This window comes from Alosa sapidissima, chromosome 24 (genome assembly GCF_018492685.1).
Source record: "Alosa sapidissima isolate fAloSap1 chromosome 24, fAloSap1.pri, whole genome shotgun sequence".
In the NCBI taxonomy this organism is placed as follows: Eukaryota; Metazoa; Chordata; class Actinopteri; order Clupeiformes; family Clupeidae; genus Alosa; species Alosa sapidissima.
In genome coordinates, this window is record NC_055980.1 from 22,520,719 (window position 1) to 22,536,360 (window position 15,642).

The window sequence follows — 15,642 nt, forward strand, 5'->3', positions numbered from 1 at the left end:
AGTACATTTTCAGATCGGTATTTTAACTTGTACTTGAGTAATATTTCATCAAGGTACTTTTACTTGAGTACAATATTTTCGTACTTTTTCCACCTCTTCTTCCCGAAGCACTTTTGAATTTATTTCCTCAGCATATTAGGTCATATCATAGATTATTATGGCCATTATTAAAATAATAATAAAAGAGTTTTTGAACTTTAATGTCACTAATCCGGATTATTCAATGATTTATTTGAATTAAAATACTTTCACAGCAAAAATTATATATGCATATATATTTATTTTTTTTAATCGATTGACAGCCCTACTATAAATCTAATGTACTGTACATCGTTTTTCACAACCAGCAAGATGTACACGTGATTATGATATCAATCAGAAGTCTTGAGTAAAGTCCGCAGTTAATATTAATAACTGGTACCAAGGATGCTGATCATTATAAATTATAGAACGCAGTCTTCCAAGCTGAACAAAGTGCATCTATCTGTTTTTGCTCGTCTATCAGTAGATAACGCCTCACCTCTCCTTGATCCTCAGGATAACCAGAAAACAACACATCTTGAACCCAAAGATCACGTTCACTTTCGTACCCCTGTATCAGTGATGACAACAAACATGTATCACTGGAACCAACAATTAGAGCAGCCAGGCAACTACAGTGCTACACTCTGGGGGAATGATTTTAAAGATGGTAGCACTGTAGCTGCCTGGCTGTTGTAGTTGTTGGCTGCAGTGACTCGAGCTATAGCACCGATTTTTTTCTCTTATGTACCTACAGTACTTGGTGGCCTGGAGAAACAGAGATCTGTGTGACAAATGGCTGGAGAATTGGCCAGTAAGATTCTGATAGCCTACATAGCATGTATAAAAATGTCTTCCCATGTGCACATATATTTTCATTCAGTAAATGTATGCATGTGTGGTTTGTGCTTCTCTGGCTCTGGTTGGCTCATAACACTAGACTTCATGTCTCTGGTTAGTGAGCTATCAGCTAGGGGTGTGTGTGTGTGTGTGTGTGTGTGTGTGTGTGTGACGTCTCTGTATGAGTGAGTCGGCCTTATGCTGTTATGAGGAAACAAGACCAAAGGTTTACTGTTAAGCAAGTGTGGCATCGTGATACGGCTCCGTGCACGTTTTTAAAGTTAAGTCCCTGACCGGCATGACTAATCACTCAGCAGAGTTCCGAGCCACACATGACATGCACACATTCAAATTGACAATAAAGCAGACTTTGACTTTCTGTTTGAGGAATAAAACAGAATGCAGCTGCATATTGCATACTGTGAGTATTTGTGTGTAATTTTGCATGCATGTGTGTGTGTGTGTCTGAGTGAATGCAGGCAAAGACACACACACACACACGCACACACGCACACATCTGCAGTCTTCGATTAACTGGGTCTACATTGTTAACATTTCCATTTTTATAACCACATGGCATTTTGCATAACAAGTCACTCTTATCTTATTAGAGACTTCCTCATTTTAGGCCTACTTTAGAGAGGCAACCAGAGTTAAAGCAACTCCTCTGTCGCACGCACTATTTGTTTATCCAGCACCGGCTTTGCAAATAACAATGTCCACAGACAAGGTAGAATATGTTGCATGATTTTATGAAAGTACGATGTATTGCGACATCAGATGCGAGTCAAATTTGTAGTTTCTCAGGTCTCATTCCATTGAACTACAGATCCGCTACCCGATCCGGCAAACTTACATAGTGCGGTTATAGCTGATAGAGGGCCGCGAAGCGAATGCAGAAAGTGCCGTTCACCCTGTTACGAGTTGATGAACCACTGAAACGATTTTGGAAACGTTATTTTAAGGTACAAACAACTCTTTGGTGTTGCTTTAAAAGAGTAAAAAGCTCCTGCCAATCAAATTGCCAATAGGCCTACAGCAATAGACTGACAGATAAAAAGCAAAACAAAGTCAATAATGGATCCCTTAAAAAAAATGTGTTTCTGTTTTGTTCTGTTTCCATTTAGCAAGTATTAAGACAGCACATTAATAATAACATAGCATGGACTGATGATGGTAGGCCCATCCTGTTTTTGAATATTCCACAATGGATAAAGCGCGTGCATATACACACACACACACACACACACACACACACAGACACACACACGTGCGCACTCACACTCACACTCACACACACACACACGCAAACACATGAATGCACACACAGAAAGAGAGAGAGAGAGAATAGAATGAAAATGAGAATCCGATCCCGCCCCATCTTTCTCCCACTCACTTCCTGTCTCTTCACTGTCCTTTCATAATAAAGGCAACAAGTCCAAAAAACATATACACAGCTATGGAAAAAATGAAAAGACCACTGCACATTTTTCTGATGTCTTCCTATACGGTTGCTGATATTCTAACGAGTTGACGGTAATATTCAAAATTTAGAGACCACTGCATGTTGGAATATGATATATGGAATATTTGGGGCAGCCGTGGCCTACTGGTTAGCGCTTCGGACTTGTAACCGGAGGGTTGCCGGTTCGAACCCCGAACACCAGTAGGCACTGCCGACCAGTAGGCACGGCTGAAGTGCCCTTGAGCAAGGCACCTAACCCCTCACTGCTCCCCGAGCGCCGCCGTTGTTGCAGGCAGTTCACTGCGCTGGGATTAGTGTGTGCTTCACCTCACTGTGTGTTCACTGTGTGCTGAGTGTGTTTCACTAATTCACAGATTGGGATAAATGCAGAGACCAAATTTCCCTCACAGGATCAAAAGAGTATATATACTTATACTTATGACCTTCAACTCATTCAAATGTCACTCAGCAGACGTGGGATGACATCAGACAAATGTGCAGTGGTTTCTAATTTTTTTTCCAGAGCTGTACTTTCACATTAAATGATTAAGGGTCATTAAAAGCTGTTTGAATAGGTAGTGTATATCAGCACCAGACAGCGATAAGCAATAACCAGTCACAGACTTTAACCACAGCAGTTGAAGACATCCACACATTTTACTTAAGGTCTAATAGCGCAATAAGTTATTATCTGATAAACGATTGCTGACGGATGCCTCAAGTGCTGATAAACATGTGATGTGATTATACACAAAGCTGTCCCATGCTGATTAAACTACTAGGGGCTATTTATTGTACCTCAATAAACAGATAACCAAATTACCAAAAGTGAACAACAGATTCATAAACCCTTGAAGAGAAGTGTGCAGGGCAAAGATTAATCTAATTGTTTTCAAACACTCTCAAATGTGTGAAGAGTTGTTAATAAATGTAACTTTTCACTTTCTGCATTTCTCGAGTTCAAATCGGTTATTCAAAGTACTCTTTATCTGATTCATGTGTGACTCTAGATGTGGGTTGTAACTGCTCATCTGTACACCCTTGTTATTAATAGACCAAATGCAGAGACCAAATTTCCCTCACGGGATCAAAAGAGTATTACTTAGGCCTATACTGAATACTGTGGTAGGCCATATGAGTAGGCCTATAGCCAAACCCAGCCCATATCTTGAATATATTTAATATCAGCCTATAGAGGTACCAATTCACATTTTGCCATAGTGTAATTTAGACATGTTCTTATAATTGATTAGTTTCGAAATGAATTCATTAAGGACGGACTGTTAGAAGAGATCTTCAGTTCAGTTTGACCGCCAAAGGAATTCACTCAGTGTACTGAGGAAAACTGTTCATATGCAAGAAATGACTTGTATCAGTTTGCCCTCCTATGGTTAACAGGTGGTACTGCAGGCATTTGCAACCTCTAACACGAGTCACGACCCGATAATATCCACAGCCAAACGTTATAACACCTTCTCCAAAAAAGAGAACAATATTTTTCATATCATCTAAACCCATATGCTGTATCTAATTTTAATGTGTAGGCCTACATTTTGGAATGCGGGGGAGGGAAAGGACAACTTTACCAGTTAATTGGCGCAGGAGGGCTTAACTTCATGTCGACACTTGTCTCGAGCATTTCTCAAGCGCTTTCCTCCTGGCTGGCTTGAATGGACGACAGTTTGCAAGTCTCCGCAGTTAGCCAGATGCTGTTTACCCGCGGTGGAGAAACTAATAGCTGAAAAGAGACTGTAATCCAGTTTAGAACAAATAAACTGCCAAAATGAAGGACGAGAATTATTTGGAGAACATGAACAAGATTCTTCAGGAGGCTCCAGCTGCTAGGAAGGCTCTTCTCGACAATTACGAGAATCTCTTTAAAGTGGCCGAATACTGCGAGAATAATTACAATATGGTAGGTTGTGTCATTTGAACACTTTCCTGAAACTATTTTTGTTTCAAAAAGCTGTAAGTGGGTACGTAAACAACCTCATCCCGCATTCAGTAACCTGCATTAATCTTCCTGCACTTGCCGCTAGCTTTTTCTTGCTCTTATTGGTCCGCACACGTGTGTATGAGTATAACACTTTCGAGCATGAAAGTTGGATAAATTAAGATAATTTGTATAAACAACCTCATCCCGCATTCAGTAACCTGCATTAATCTTCCTGCACTTGCCGCTAGCTTTTTCTTGCTCTTATTGGTCCGCACACGTGTGTATGAGTATAACACTTTCGAGCATGAAAGTTGGATAAATTAAGATAATTTGTATGATTAAAAATAATTATTAAAATATGTATTACAATTTATATTGTAATATTCGGAAGCACATAGTGTCTGATCTCAGAGACACACCTCTTCATGAGTGGGCCTACAGGGTACTGTTTTTTTTGTCTTGCTTTCTGTGTGTAAGTGAGTGAGAGAACAAGCCTGAACAGGGTTTGTGTGTGTGTGTGTGTGTGTGTGGTATGCTGAGCTCTGACAGGGGAACTGATCTAGACTTGTTTATCTCCCTTTTCTCATCTCAAACTCTCCCAAAAAAGATATTAGTGGGATGGTTTCATTTTTCTTCACTGCTTTTCTTCAAAACTTGATGTTTTCAAATCATACTGAGAGTATAGATAGCCATCTGGTGACAGAACTCCTTGATGGTGGAGGATTACGACAAAGTCACACCCATAGGCATCTAATTGTACAATTGTTCTCTTGTGTCACGTTCACCTAGAGCGCGAGTACTACCGTAAACAGATTTTTGTACAGTTAGGCCAGATATGTTTCTATAAAATATAGCCTATAATGGGCTCTGTGCGTCTAAATCAGAGAAGTGACAGCTCATGGATAGCAGAAAAGTACTCTATAAAAGAGGATAAAGGTGGTTTCCTTTCTCCTTTCACAAAACTGCACGTTGTCACTAATAAGAGCATAGAGAGTGACATGTATTCTTGATTCCTCAATGGCTTCGCTGTCTAATCGAATGGCTGTGTAGGCTACTACTTGTGAGGCCTGAAACTGTTAGATCTGAGCTTTGAACCCTGTCCAGGGGGGTATTCCAAGTATGTGGCTTTGTGACAAAACCAGGGTAAGTTAACTAAGAGTAAGTGGTAAACCTCCTACAAGTATGAAGCCACACAGCTCTTCTATTAGGTTTACCACTTACTCTGAGTTAACTTACCCAGGGTTGCCACTAAACCTTGGAATACCCCGCAGAGTGGAATACCCAGCGCCTCCCTGCATAGTAGCGACAGTATTCTCCTCTTTCGGGTTTCCTTTTTGTCCATGTACCTGTGTGTTTTCTGTTCATGTAACTCTGTCCACATACCTTGTGTGTTTGTAACATGTGTCTATGTGAAAATTGTGAAGCGTATTTTGAAAAGTCTTATTATTATAATTATAATTTGGAGATAATAATAATTATTATTATTATCGTTATTAATATTATCATTATTATACCCAATAGCTGTGGCAATTTTAAGTCAGACACAGCATTTGTTTCTGGATGGTGCACCTTCAGGTGAAGTTCACTGATAATCTGACAGTTTAATGAGAGTATCCTTTCTCTGCTCCCGACTCCTGTTGAAACTCTCGTTTCCCGTTTGCCGCGTCCAGGGGGTGGACACAAACCGAGCGGTGGAGGAGTCCAAGGCCTACGCCAACCAGGCTCTGGCCAGCGTCTCCTACCAGATCAACCGCCTGGCCAGTAGCGTACTCCACTTACTGGACACACAGACCTCACAGCTCAGCAAAATGGAGTCCTGTGTCTTTGTCATCAATCAGGTGATCAACACCACCAACACAAACACAAAAAGATATTTCCCTCGACCTGCAGATGGATTTTGGCTGACTGTGAATTAATATTTTAGTTTTTAAAGTCCATTTCATCCCAATTTCTCTTTTTTTTTTTCTTGAATGTATGGGACGGTAAAGTTAAGCCAAGACAGACTTATTGTTGAGTATTACATAACTTAACTCTTGTAAGGTGTTGATATTTTTGTTACTCAGCCAATGTTCCTGTGTCTGGTGGACCCACCACATTATTAGGGTTTTACAGTTTTTCTCAGTCGCTTTGGTGCTTTTCTCACATCACTATTAACATTCGCACAGCAGTTAGTGCATTTCTCAAAACAATTAGTGCTGTAAAACCTAGTGGATAACCTGCAAAAGCACATCACTTGCTCAAAATGGATAGTCCATTCCTCAAAAGCAAGTATTCATGTCAATGAAACTGCCAGTGTCATCAAAATGAGAAGTCTTGACATCATCGTTTATGAACAAGATAGTCAAATGGTTGTCATGTTTTCATTATGGCAGTTTATTCTCTCAGTGTTTTCCAATGCAAAAAAAAGGTCAGAGCTCGGTGACACTACCTGAACATCCTCAAGACAGCACTATACACTACTTGTATAGCTATTTGAAAACTACCGTAAAGTTACACATTGCTGTAGTTAGGGGAGTAAATCAGTACAGACACTGAATATGTACGTTTCACATTTTTACTGTATAAGCTCTTTGCAATTCTACAGCATTGTGACAAGGTGAGAACTAGTTCAACAATTTTGTATGTAATGACTCAAGCAATGAAATGAAGACTATTAGTTTTAATGGGAACGACTATTCAGCATCCATAAGTATAGTTCATTATGACTGACAAACAAATAATAAGCAAAAAATAAGCAAATGATAATATAGAAAACAGCAGAAAATTGTATGAAAGCAACTGATACATGTTTAAAAGCATTTGCAATTTGTTCAGAGGAAGGAGAAATTGATACTATGATGTGCACAAATGACTAAATGTTGTGGAGTATATAAGTATATATACTCTTTTTGATCCCGTGAGGGAAACTTGGTCTCTGCATTTATCCCAATTCGTGAATTAGTGAAACACACACAGCACACAGTGTACACACAGTGAGGTGAAGCACACACTAATCCTGGCGCAGTGAGCCGCCTGCATCAACAGCGGCGCTCGGGGAGCAGTGAGGTCCGAGGTCCGAAGTGCTAACCAGTAGGCCACGGCTAGAACTAATAGTTATGATAATTTTCATTCTGATCTGAGAAAAGCACCAAAGCGACTGAAAAAAACTGTAAATCAATACAGCCATAACAATTTATGTAATACCCTCATATGTAATAGTTATGTGTAAGGGGGGGGGGGGGGGGGGGTGTACCGTGTGCAGTCATTGAAAATAAGTTCTATTTTATGTTCATCACAGAAAATGAGCCAAGGCCAATGGGTTTCAGATACAAGGATACAAGGATACAAGGAAGTTTATTGTCACATGCATATAGTTACTGGAAGTAAGAAATGCAGTGAAATTATGTTTGGTGTCAGCCTATTTGTGCAAAGTGGGGGGGTAAAAAGTGCAGTAGAAGAGGGGTTTAGTAGATTAAGTGGCAAGGGCTGCATAAGAAAGGTGGGGGAGGATTGGGATTGGGGGGCACCAACAAGGAGCACCCAAGAGCAACAGGGGCAAGGAAAAACTCCCTTACCAAGGAAGAAACCTTGGGCAGATCCACGGCTCAAGGGGCTAAGCCAACTGCCAGGGGTCTTGGTGTGTGTGTTGGGGGGGATGACAGGGGAGATGGGATAGTGTGCTGTGTATGTGGGGAGAGGGCAGTGTGCAATATGTGTGTTGGAGAAGCTTCCTCATGAGACAATGTGCTGTGTATTGGGGGGGGGGGGGGACAGTGTGCTGTAAGTATGTTGGTGATGTGTGTTGGAGAAGCTTCCTGATGAAATAATGTGCTGTGTATGTAGGGGAGATGGGGGGGGGCAGTGTACTGCAAGTATGGTGAAAGGACTTACTATTGCAAGCAGAGTACTGTATGTATGATGTATGTGAGTGATGAAGATGTGTGTGTGGGCGGGAGGGGAGTGTAGCAGTGACTGTGTGTGTGTGTGTAGTGTGTGTGTGGGTAGGTGGGGGCAGTGTGCTGTAAGTATGTAGAGGATGTGTGTTGGAGAAGATCCTGAAGACAATGTGCTGTGTATGTAGGGAGGGGGGGGGGGCAGTGTGCAGCAAGTAGAGGAGGCTTACTGTAGCAAGCAGTGTGCTGTATGTATGTGAGGTGATGACAGTGATGATGTAAGTGTGTGTGTTTTTTGTGTGTGTGTTGGGGATGGGGGTTTGGTGGGGGGTGGGGGGGCAGAAAGGCTAGGCAATCAAGGACATGGGTAGATGGAGGAGAAATCAAAAATAATAAATAAAAAGTTCTATGGAGATGTGCAAAAGTTGGAGAAAGTCAGATATGTGTGTGTGTGTGTGTGTGTGTGTGTGTGTTTTGACGTGTGATGAAATAAGAAAATAAATAACGTGTGATGAAATAAGGTCTGTAGCATAGGGTGAGGGATGTAAAAGTGCTAAAAGTCTTGTATGTGTGTGTGTGTGTGTGTGTGTGTGTGGGGGGGGGGGGGGGGTCATGAGTGCTGAGGAGTGAATGTGTGCAAAGTCAGTATAGTATGAGTTCAGAGTTCGGATGGCCTGGGGATAAAAACTTCTCCTGAGTCTCTCAGTTCTGGCTTTGTGACTACATAGGAGTCTTCTTGATTTCAGCGGTAGGAATAATCCATTGTTAGGATGAGAAGAGTCCTTCAGAATCTTTTGGGCTCTTAGGAGTACTCTTCTGGAATAGATATCTTGTAGAGCAGGGAGTTGAGTTCTTATAGTACGTTCAGCTGAGCGCACTACTCTCTGCAGAGTACTACAATCTCTAACTGTGGAGTTCCCATACCAGGTGATGATGCTACCAGTTAGAACACTCTCAACCGCTGAAGTGTAGAAGGCCTTCATGATGGATGTAGAAACTTTGAATTTCCTTAGCTGACGAAGGAAGTAGAGTCGTTGTCTAGACTTCTTCAGAACATATTGAGTGTTAACAGTCCATGTTAGGTCTTCAGTAATGTGGACACCAAGGTATTTAAAACTTGTGACTCTCTCTACAGGTTGCCCGCTGATCATTAGTGGGGTGTAACTGTAGTTCTGCTGCTGCCTTCTGTAATCCACTACCATTTCCTTGGTTTTATTGATATTCAGTGTCAAGCTGTTAGATTGACACCACTGTGCCACCTCATCAACCTGATCCAAGTAGAGCTGTTCATCTGCAAACTTGATGATGGAGGTATGACTACTGTTGGCTTTGCAGTCATGTGTGTAGATGTTGTACAGCAGTGGACTCAAAACACAGCCTTGGGGAGCACCAGTGCTGATCGTTAATGAGTCAGATGTCAGACCCCCCACTCTAACCACTTGTGAACGGTTGGTGAGGAAGTCAAATATCCAGTGACACAGGGTGGTGTTCAGTCGTAAGGCCTTCATCTTTGTGACCAAGGTGAGAGGTACTATCGTGTTGAATGCTGAACTAAAGTCAGTGAACAGCATCCTCATATAATTCCCATTCCCCTCCTCCAGGTGAGTTAAGGTGGTGTGCATGAGGTTTGAGATGGCATCATCTGTAGACCTGTTGGCTCTGTAAGCAAATTGGAGGGGGTCGAAGGAGGCAGGGAGGGATGAGCAGATAATGTTTTTCACAAGCTTCTCAAAACACTTTATCACTGTAGACGTCAGGGCTACTGGGCGGTAGTCATTCAGACATGATGGACTTTTGTTTTTCGGTACTGGAACAATAACAGACTGCTTTAGGCAAGTAGGAACTGTCTCTTGAGCCAATGATGTGTTAAAGATATAAGTGAACACAGGAGCTAACTGAGCAGCGCAGGATTTCAAAACCCTGTTAGAAATTCCATCCGGTCCAGCAGCTTTTCTACAATTAACCCTCCTAAAGGCATTGCTCACATCGACCTCAGAGACACAGAAAGGTGCATCCTCATTTGCTTCACATGCTGCAGCTAGTGCAAGATAGTCTGTGTTTTTCATGTCAAAGCGAGCATAAAAAGCATTAAGTTCATCAGGGAGGGCTTTACTCACATTCATCATAGGAGGGGACTTTCTTTCAAAGCCAGTGATGGTTCGGAGTCCTTTCCACACTCGTGCTGGATCACCCTCCAAGAAATCAGCTTCAACTCTGTCTCTATAGCGCCGCTTAGCATCTTTAATAGCTCTACGTAAACTATAAGATGCTGCTTTGTAATCCGTCATATCCCCTGAAATAAGCCCAGCATTATAAGTCATGGTGCGTGTCTTTAATGCCGTTCTCACTTCTCTATCCACCCATGGCTTCTGGTTAGGGAAGCTTCGGATCTTTACAGTTGGGATGATGGAATCAGTTAGCATATTGATGTAACTCAATGATACTTCCGTAAACTCATTGATGTCAGCAGAGTTCGTCTTGAACATCTCCCAGTCAACGTTGCTAAGAGCGTCCTGTAGCCTGGCTTCCGATTGGTCAGTCCAGCGCTTGACCTCCTTCGTCACTGGGGGGTCCGTCCGACTTCTCTGTTTGTACATAGGCAGTAGGAAAACAGCGGCATGATCTGATTTTCCGAAAGCTGGTAGAGACTTCGCTTTGTAACTGTTCTGTTGATACTATAGAAGAAATAATAAATAGCATATTTTTTCTTTTAGCAAACATTGAAAACGGCTCCCATAGACCCGAACACCTTACAAGGTGTTACAATTACACATTACAAGTACACAAAAGTGCACAAAAAGGCATATTCCTTTAAAAAGAGATTTGTAAACGGCTCCCATAGACCCGAACACCTTACAAGGTGTTACAATTACACATTACAAGTACACAAAAGTGCACAAAAAGGCATATTCCTTTAAAAAGAGATTTGTTTGTTATTGTTGTTGTTGTTATTGAGTGTGTTTACTAAAGGATCACGCCTCCTCTTCCCATACAGTCGGTTAACATGCACAAGGAGAAGGTGGCCCGGCGGGAGATCGGCCTTCTCACCGTGGAGGCCAGAGTACCCCGCGGCAAAGAAATAGTCCCTCCCGAGTCCCCTGTTGTGGTGCCCGAGTACAAACGCACCCCGATATCCTACGCCATCCTGGATTACCTGGGTCACGGATTATGGGTAAGGGTCAGGGAGCTGGTCAGTGTTGGAGCACTGGACGTTTCGTCTCTACTCTCAGCCTTCTCCTCTGACTAGTTTCACTCTCTCAAACATTAGAAATCAATCAATCATTTACACACAGGTAGCCTACATCTGCTCAAAGATCCATTTAAACGCCTTGTGGTGTCGTCCAATGATCGAACCATTCCTGAAATTCTCTCAAATAATCATTAACTCTCCTGTTTTATCTGAATGTCAGCCATGAATGTGCATTCATAGTGTGTAGTTATTTGTTTTCCAATAATAAATAGTTCCTCAGAAGATTGAAGGGAAGACTCATCTTAGAGTCCTTTACTCTCTGGCCCTGTGTCCAAACTGGCCTCCTCTTTCTCAATAACAACAGGAGGCTTAGACATTACATGCGCCGAAACACTGGTAACTCCCTTTTGAGTCGTTCTCCTGAATTTCATCATGCTCCCAGCACCTGTCTGCTCCGCCTGGGTAGTGTGGAGTAATTTAGGGGCAGCCGTGGCCTACTGGTTAGCGCTTCAGACTTATAACCGGAGGGTTGCCATTTCGAACCCCGACCAGTAGGAAGCGGCTGAAGTGCCCTTGAGCAAGGCACCTAACCCCTCACTGCTCCCCGAGCGCTGCTGTTGTGGCAGGCAGCTCACTGCGTCGGGATTAGTGTGTGCTTCACCTCACTGTGTGTTCATTGTGTGCCGAGTATGTTTCACTAAGTCACAGATTGGGATAAATGCAGAGACCAAATTTCCCTCACGGGATCAAAAGAGTATATGAAGAGTTCAGATGCAAAACCCTCTAAATCCATCTGACCACATTTCTTTTAAATGAGCATTTAAAATCCGGTTCCTATAGGTTTTTGCATAGAAATCGATATTTCAGACCAGGACGAGAGTGTTATTTGGTGTGTTTTGAAGTTAAATTATTTGATTAACGTATACTATGTGAGGAGAGCATTCACTCACCATCTTTATCTCATTTTTGACGTAGGTGGCATTTAGAGGCTTTTGCATCTGAACCCTTCATATATATACTTATTTGTTTTCAAATAATACTGCACATTGTGTTTTTGTCCCATAGGATGGTGGAAAACCACCAGAGAAACCACCAACCCACTGCGCCAGAGCAGCCCAGCACCACCCCTGTGATTGACCCTGGTCACAGGTACGGTTCGGTCTGGTCCATCACACTCAGTGTAAGACATGTATGTATGACACACCAATGGCCACTAGCGTGTTATCTAACGCAGAATAGCATTTTGGCGTGTTTATCAACGCCATAACCTAACCCTAACCCTAGAGGGCGCCATATACTTGGTGTTGACATACACGCGGAAGTGAGAGGATTAGTGGCGTGTATGTTTATGCGGCGTTGACATACACGCAGATAGCTCAAAATGTGTGCAAATAACATGCCAGTTGGCTATTTTTGAAGTGGCGTGTATATTTACGTAAAACCATGATACCAAGTTGCACGTCTCTGGTTTTGGGATTGTGACCCTAAAGTGGATTTATGCGTGTTGTAGTAGTAGTAGGCCTTTATTGTCACATAGTCACAAGTAACCAGCAAAATTAACCATCAACCTGTCCATACATTACACAAACATACATATAATATGACAAGGGGGGTAGACAGGACAGGAAGACAGGGCATTGAGGAAGAATACAGCATAACATGAGGAGAGGGGAGGAGAAAAAAAGCAACCCCCAGACTATGCTCCTGTGGGGAGTACAGTGTGGGAACAGGAAAAAACACCTCAGCAACATTAGCACATACTCTTTACAAATCTCTATCTATCTATTCTTTTCAATGTATTGCTATTTATAGTGCAGTTTCAACATTGATCATGGTCTCAAACAGTTAGTACAATTAAAATAAGCAGACAGGCAGCAAGTCCAATGAAAATGAAGATATATCTATCTATCTATTTGTGTGTGTGTACTAATAATACTCGTGGTACCTCTGCTCAGGCCTGCCTATGGCATTGCTGTAGCACCTCCATCTGTGCCCACTTGGAGTCCCAAGGATACCTCGTCTGCCCCTGGGTCCTCGTGCCCACCACCTCCTCCTCCTCCCAGCTCCTCTGGTGTTCCTCCTCCTCCTCCTCCTCTGAATGATAGCATGGGTAGCAATGTTCCTCCTCCACCACCTCCTCCACCCAGCTCCTCTGGTGTTCCACCTCCTCCTCCTCCTCCTCTTCTGAATGGTAGCATGGGTAGCAATGTTCCTCCTCCACCACCTCCTCCACCCAGCTCCTCTGGTGTTCCACCTCCTCCTCCTCCTCCTCCTCCTCCTCTTCTGAATGGTAGCATGGGTAGCAATGTTCTTCCTCCACCACCCAGCTCCTCTGGTGTTCCACCTCCTCCTCCTCCTCCTCCTCCTCCTCCTCTTCTGAATGGTAGCATGGGTAGCAATGTTCCTCCTCCACCACCTCCTCCACCTGCATTTGGGGGTTCAAGTGCCTCTGTACCCCCACCTCCTCCACCACCACCACCACTTGGTTCAACAGGTGTTCCTCCACCACCTCCTCCACCACCTGGTGCAACAGCTAATTCTGTCCCCCCACCCCCACCCCCACCACCACCACCACTTGGTTCCACGGGTAATAACCTCCCCCCACCTCCTCCACCTCCCCCTGGGATGACTAGGACCGGCATTCCTCCTCCACCTCCTCCTCCTCCTCCTCCACCAATGTAGACTAGAAAGACTCAGATCCACAAGAGCTGGAAGACACAGCTGATCAAATGAAAACAAAGTATAACTAACTGCTGGTACGCCTGATACAAGTTGCCACTGATGAAACACTGGCCAATGTTCCAACTACTATTAAAGGTGCAGTCAGCGATCGTACGATCGTTTCGAGCCCATTACATTATTGTCATATTCAGCAATCATCTCCTCGTGATCAGCTAGCTGCCACAAATACACTGTAAACCAAAAGCAAGGCCTCTGTAGGCGGCCAAGGCTCCGGAAATTGGAAACAAAGTCGGGGCAGCCTGCACCCCCCCCCCTCCCCCCTTGTATGGAGCTCTGAAGGGAGGGGTGAGTTACCTTTGGTGTGTTTCGTTTGGTCCTTGGTTAAAATATAACATACATTGTTTTGGACAAAGGTGTCTGTTAGTTTTAAATATCAACATAACCATAAACAAATGTGACTTCCTGCACAATCGCTGACTGCACCATCAAGGGCATTGCCATTTTAACGTGCATAGCATTTGGTAAAACATAAGCAGGTCACGCATGAAGTGGCCTAACCTTGGGGCTACATCAACTTCACATGAACCAGGGACTTTCATAATCATTTAATTTCATCAAAGAAATATGTCTTCTCTGGCATAGTGGACAGAAACATTTTTTAAAGGTTATTGGGGCATTTTAGAATTAGAACTTAAAACCTCTTATTTGAAACCTTCACCCTAACAGGATGTGAGGTCACATTACTGATAAGCTTGTCGGTCAGCTACATTTTATCTGTTATTAATTTATAACTAGTTTTGGGATATATTATTTTTTTAGAGTACTTTTTGTCATATGGGGTTAGCTGTGTACTATATAGGTAATGATATGCTGGTCTATTACAATAGTTTGTACCGTAAGTATGTTTCATTTGTTTTTGGCTGTTTGTTTTCATGATTCTATAACACGACTAAGTCCAATTTTTTGCCTGGATTTTTAACAACTATTGCCAAACATTGGTCATAGTAGCTGCTTAAGTATCAAAGTGTCAGCTCATAGAAATCATAATATTATAATTTAATAATTGATGTCATGTATAACTGAGAGATGTGTAATATGTGGCAGAATAAAGCATAATTATGTTTTAACTGAAAGTGCCTTCTAAAAGCGAATAAACTTGCATGATACTACTTACATGAGTTATGCAAACCCTACTTTCATTCATACAGGCTCCAAGAATGGTCTTGAATTAACCTCATCGTTAATGTCAACTGTCATGTAAGAAAGTTAGTATTATCAAAGTAATATTCAAATACCTGAAGGGGACTAAATACATTATAGCTGCAGAGCATACTCACTCTTTTTTACCTTCATTACATGCTGTTGTAGTACTTTAAAATGGTAAAGTACATCAAAAGGGCATTGGCAGACGGATTTGTTCCAAGTGCCAGGGACCCCCACCCATATGTCAGGTGGCTACGCTATCGCGCTAACGCTGCTGTACCACAACCTTAACCAAAGGTAGCCACAGTTTAAGATATCAGCTGTCAGCTTTACTCTTGTCAGGAACAAATACACAATACTTTCATAGGTAAAAAACATTTTTATCCATTTTTGAGGTAGTATGAAAAATATATAGACTAAAGAATTATCTTGA

At 42.4% G+C, this 15,642-nt stretch overlaps 1 protein-coding gene across 1 annotated transcript; it reads left to right on the forward strand.

Annotated features, from left to right (window-relative positions):
- Nucleotides 1–3,923: 3,923 nt before the first annotated feature.
- abi3b (ABI family, member 3b) lies at nucleotides 3,924–15,175 on the forward strand. The gene is made up of 6 exons (XM_042083965.1): nucleotides 3,924–4,241; nucleotides 5,933–6,100; nucleotides 11,130–11,306; nucleotides 11,767–11,786; nucleotides 12,390–12,473; nucleotides 13,280–15,175. The coding sequence occupies exons 1-6, from the start codon at nucleotides 4,110–4,112 to the stop codon at nucleotides 14,004–14,006; spliced, it is 1,308 nt and encodes a 435-aa protein (XP_041939899.1). The 5' UTR covers nucleotides 3,924–4,109; the 3' UTR covers nucleotides 14,007–15,175.
- Nucleotides 15,176–15,642: the final 467 nt, after the last annotated feature.

Excerpts from the sequence above, each read along its gene's own strand:
- abi3b (XM_042083965.1), top strand. The coding sequence starts at position 4,110 with ATGAAGGACGAGAATTATTTGGAGAACATGAACAAGATTCTTCAGGAG. Across the intron at positions 11,307-11,766 it reads ACCTGGGTCACGGATTATGG|CACCTGTCTGCTCCGCCTGG; the intron begins GTAAGGGTCAGG and ends TCATGCTCCCAG. Across the intron at positions 12,474-13,279 it reads GTGATTGACCCTGGTCACAG|GCCTGCCTATGGCATTGCTG; the intron begins GTACGGTTCGGT and ends ACCTCTGCTCAG.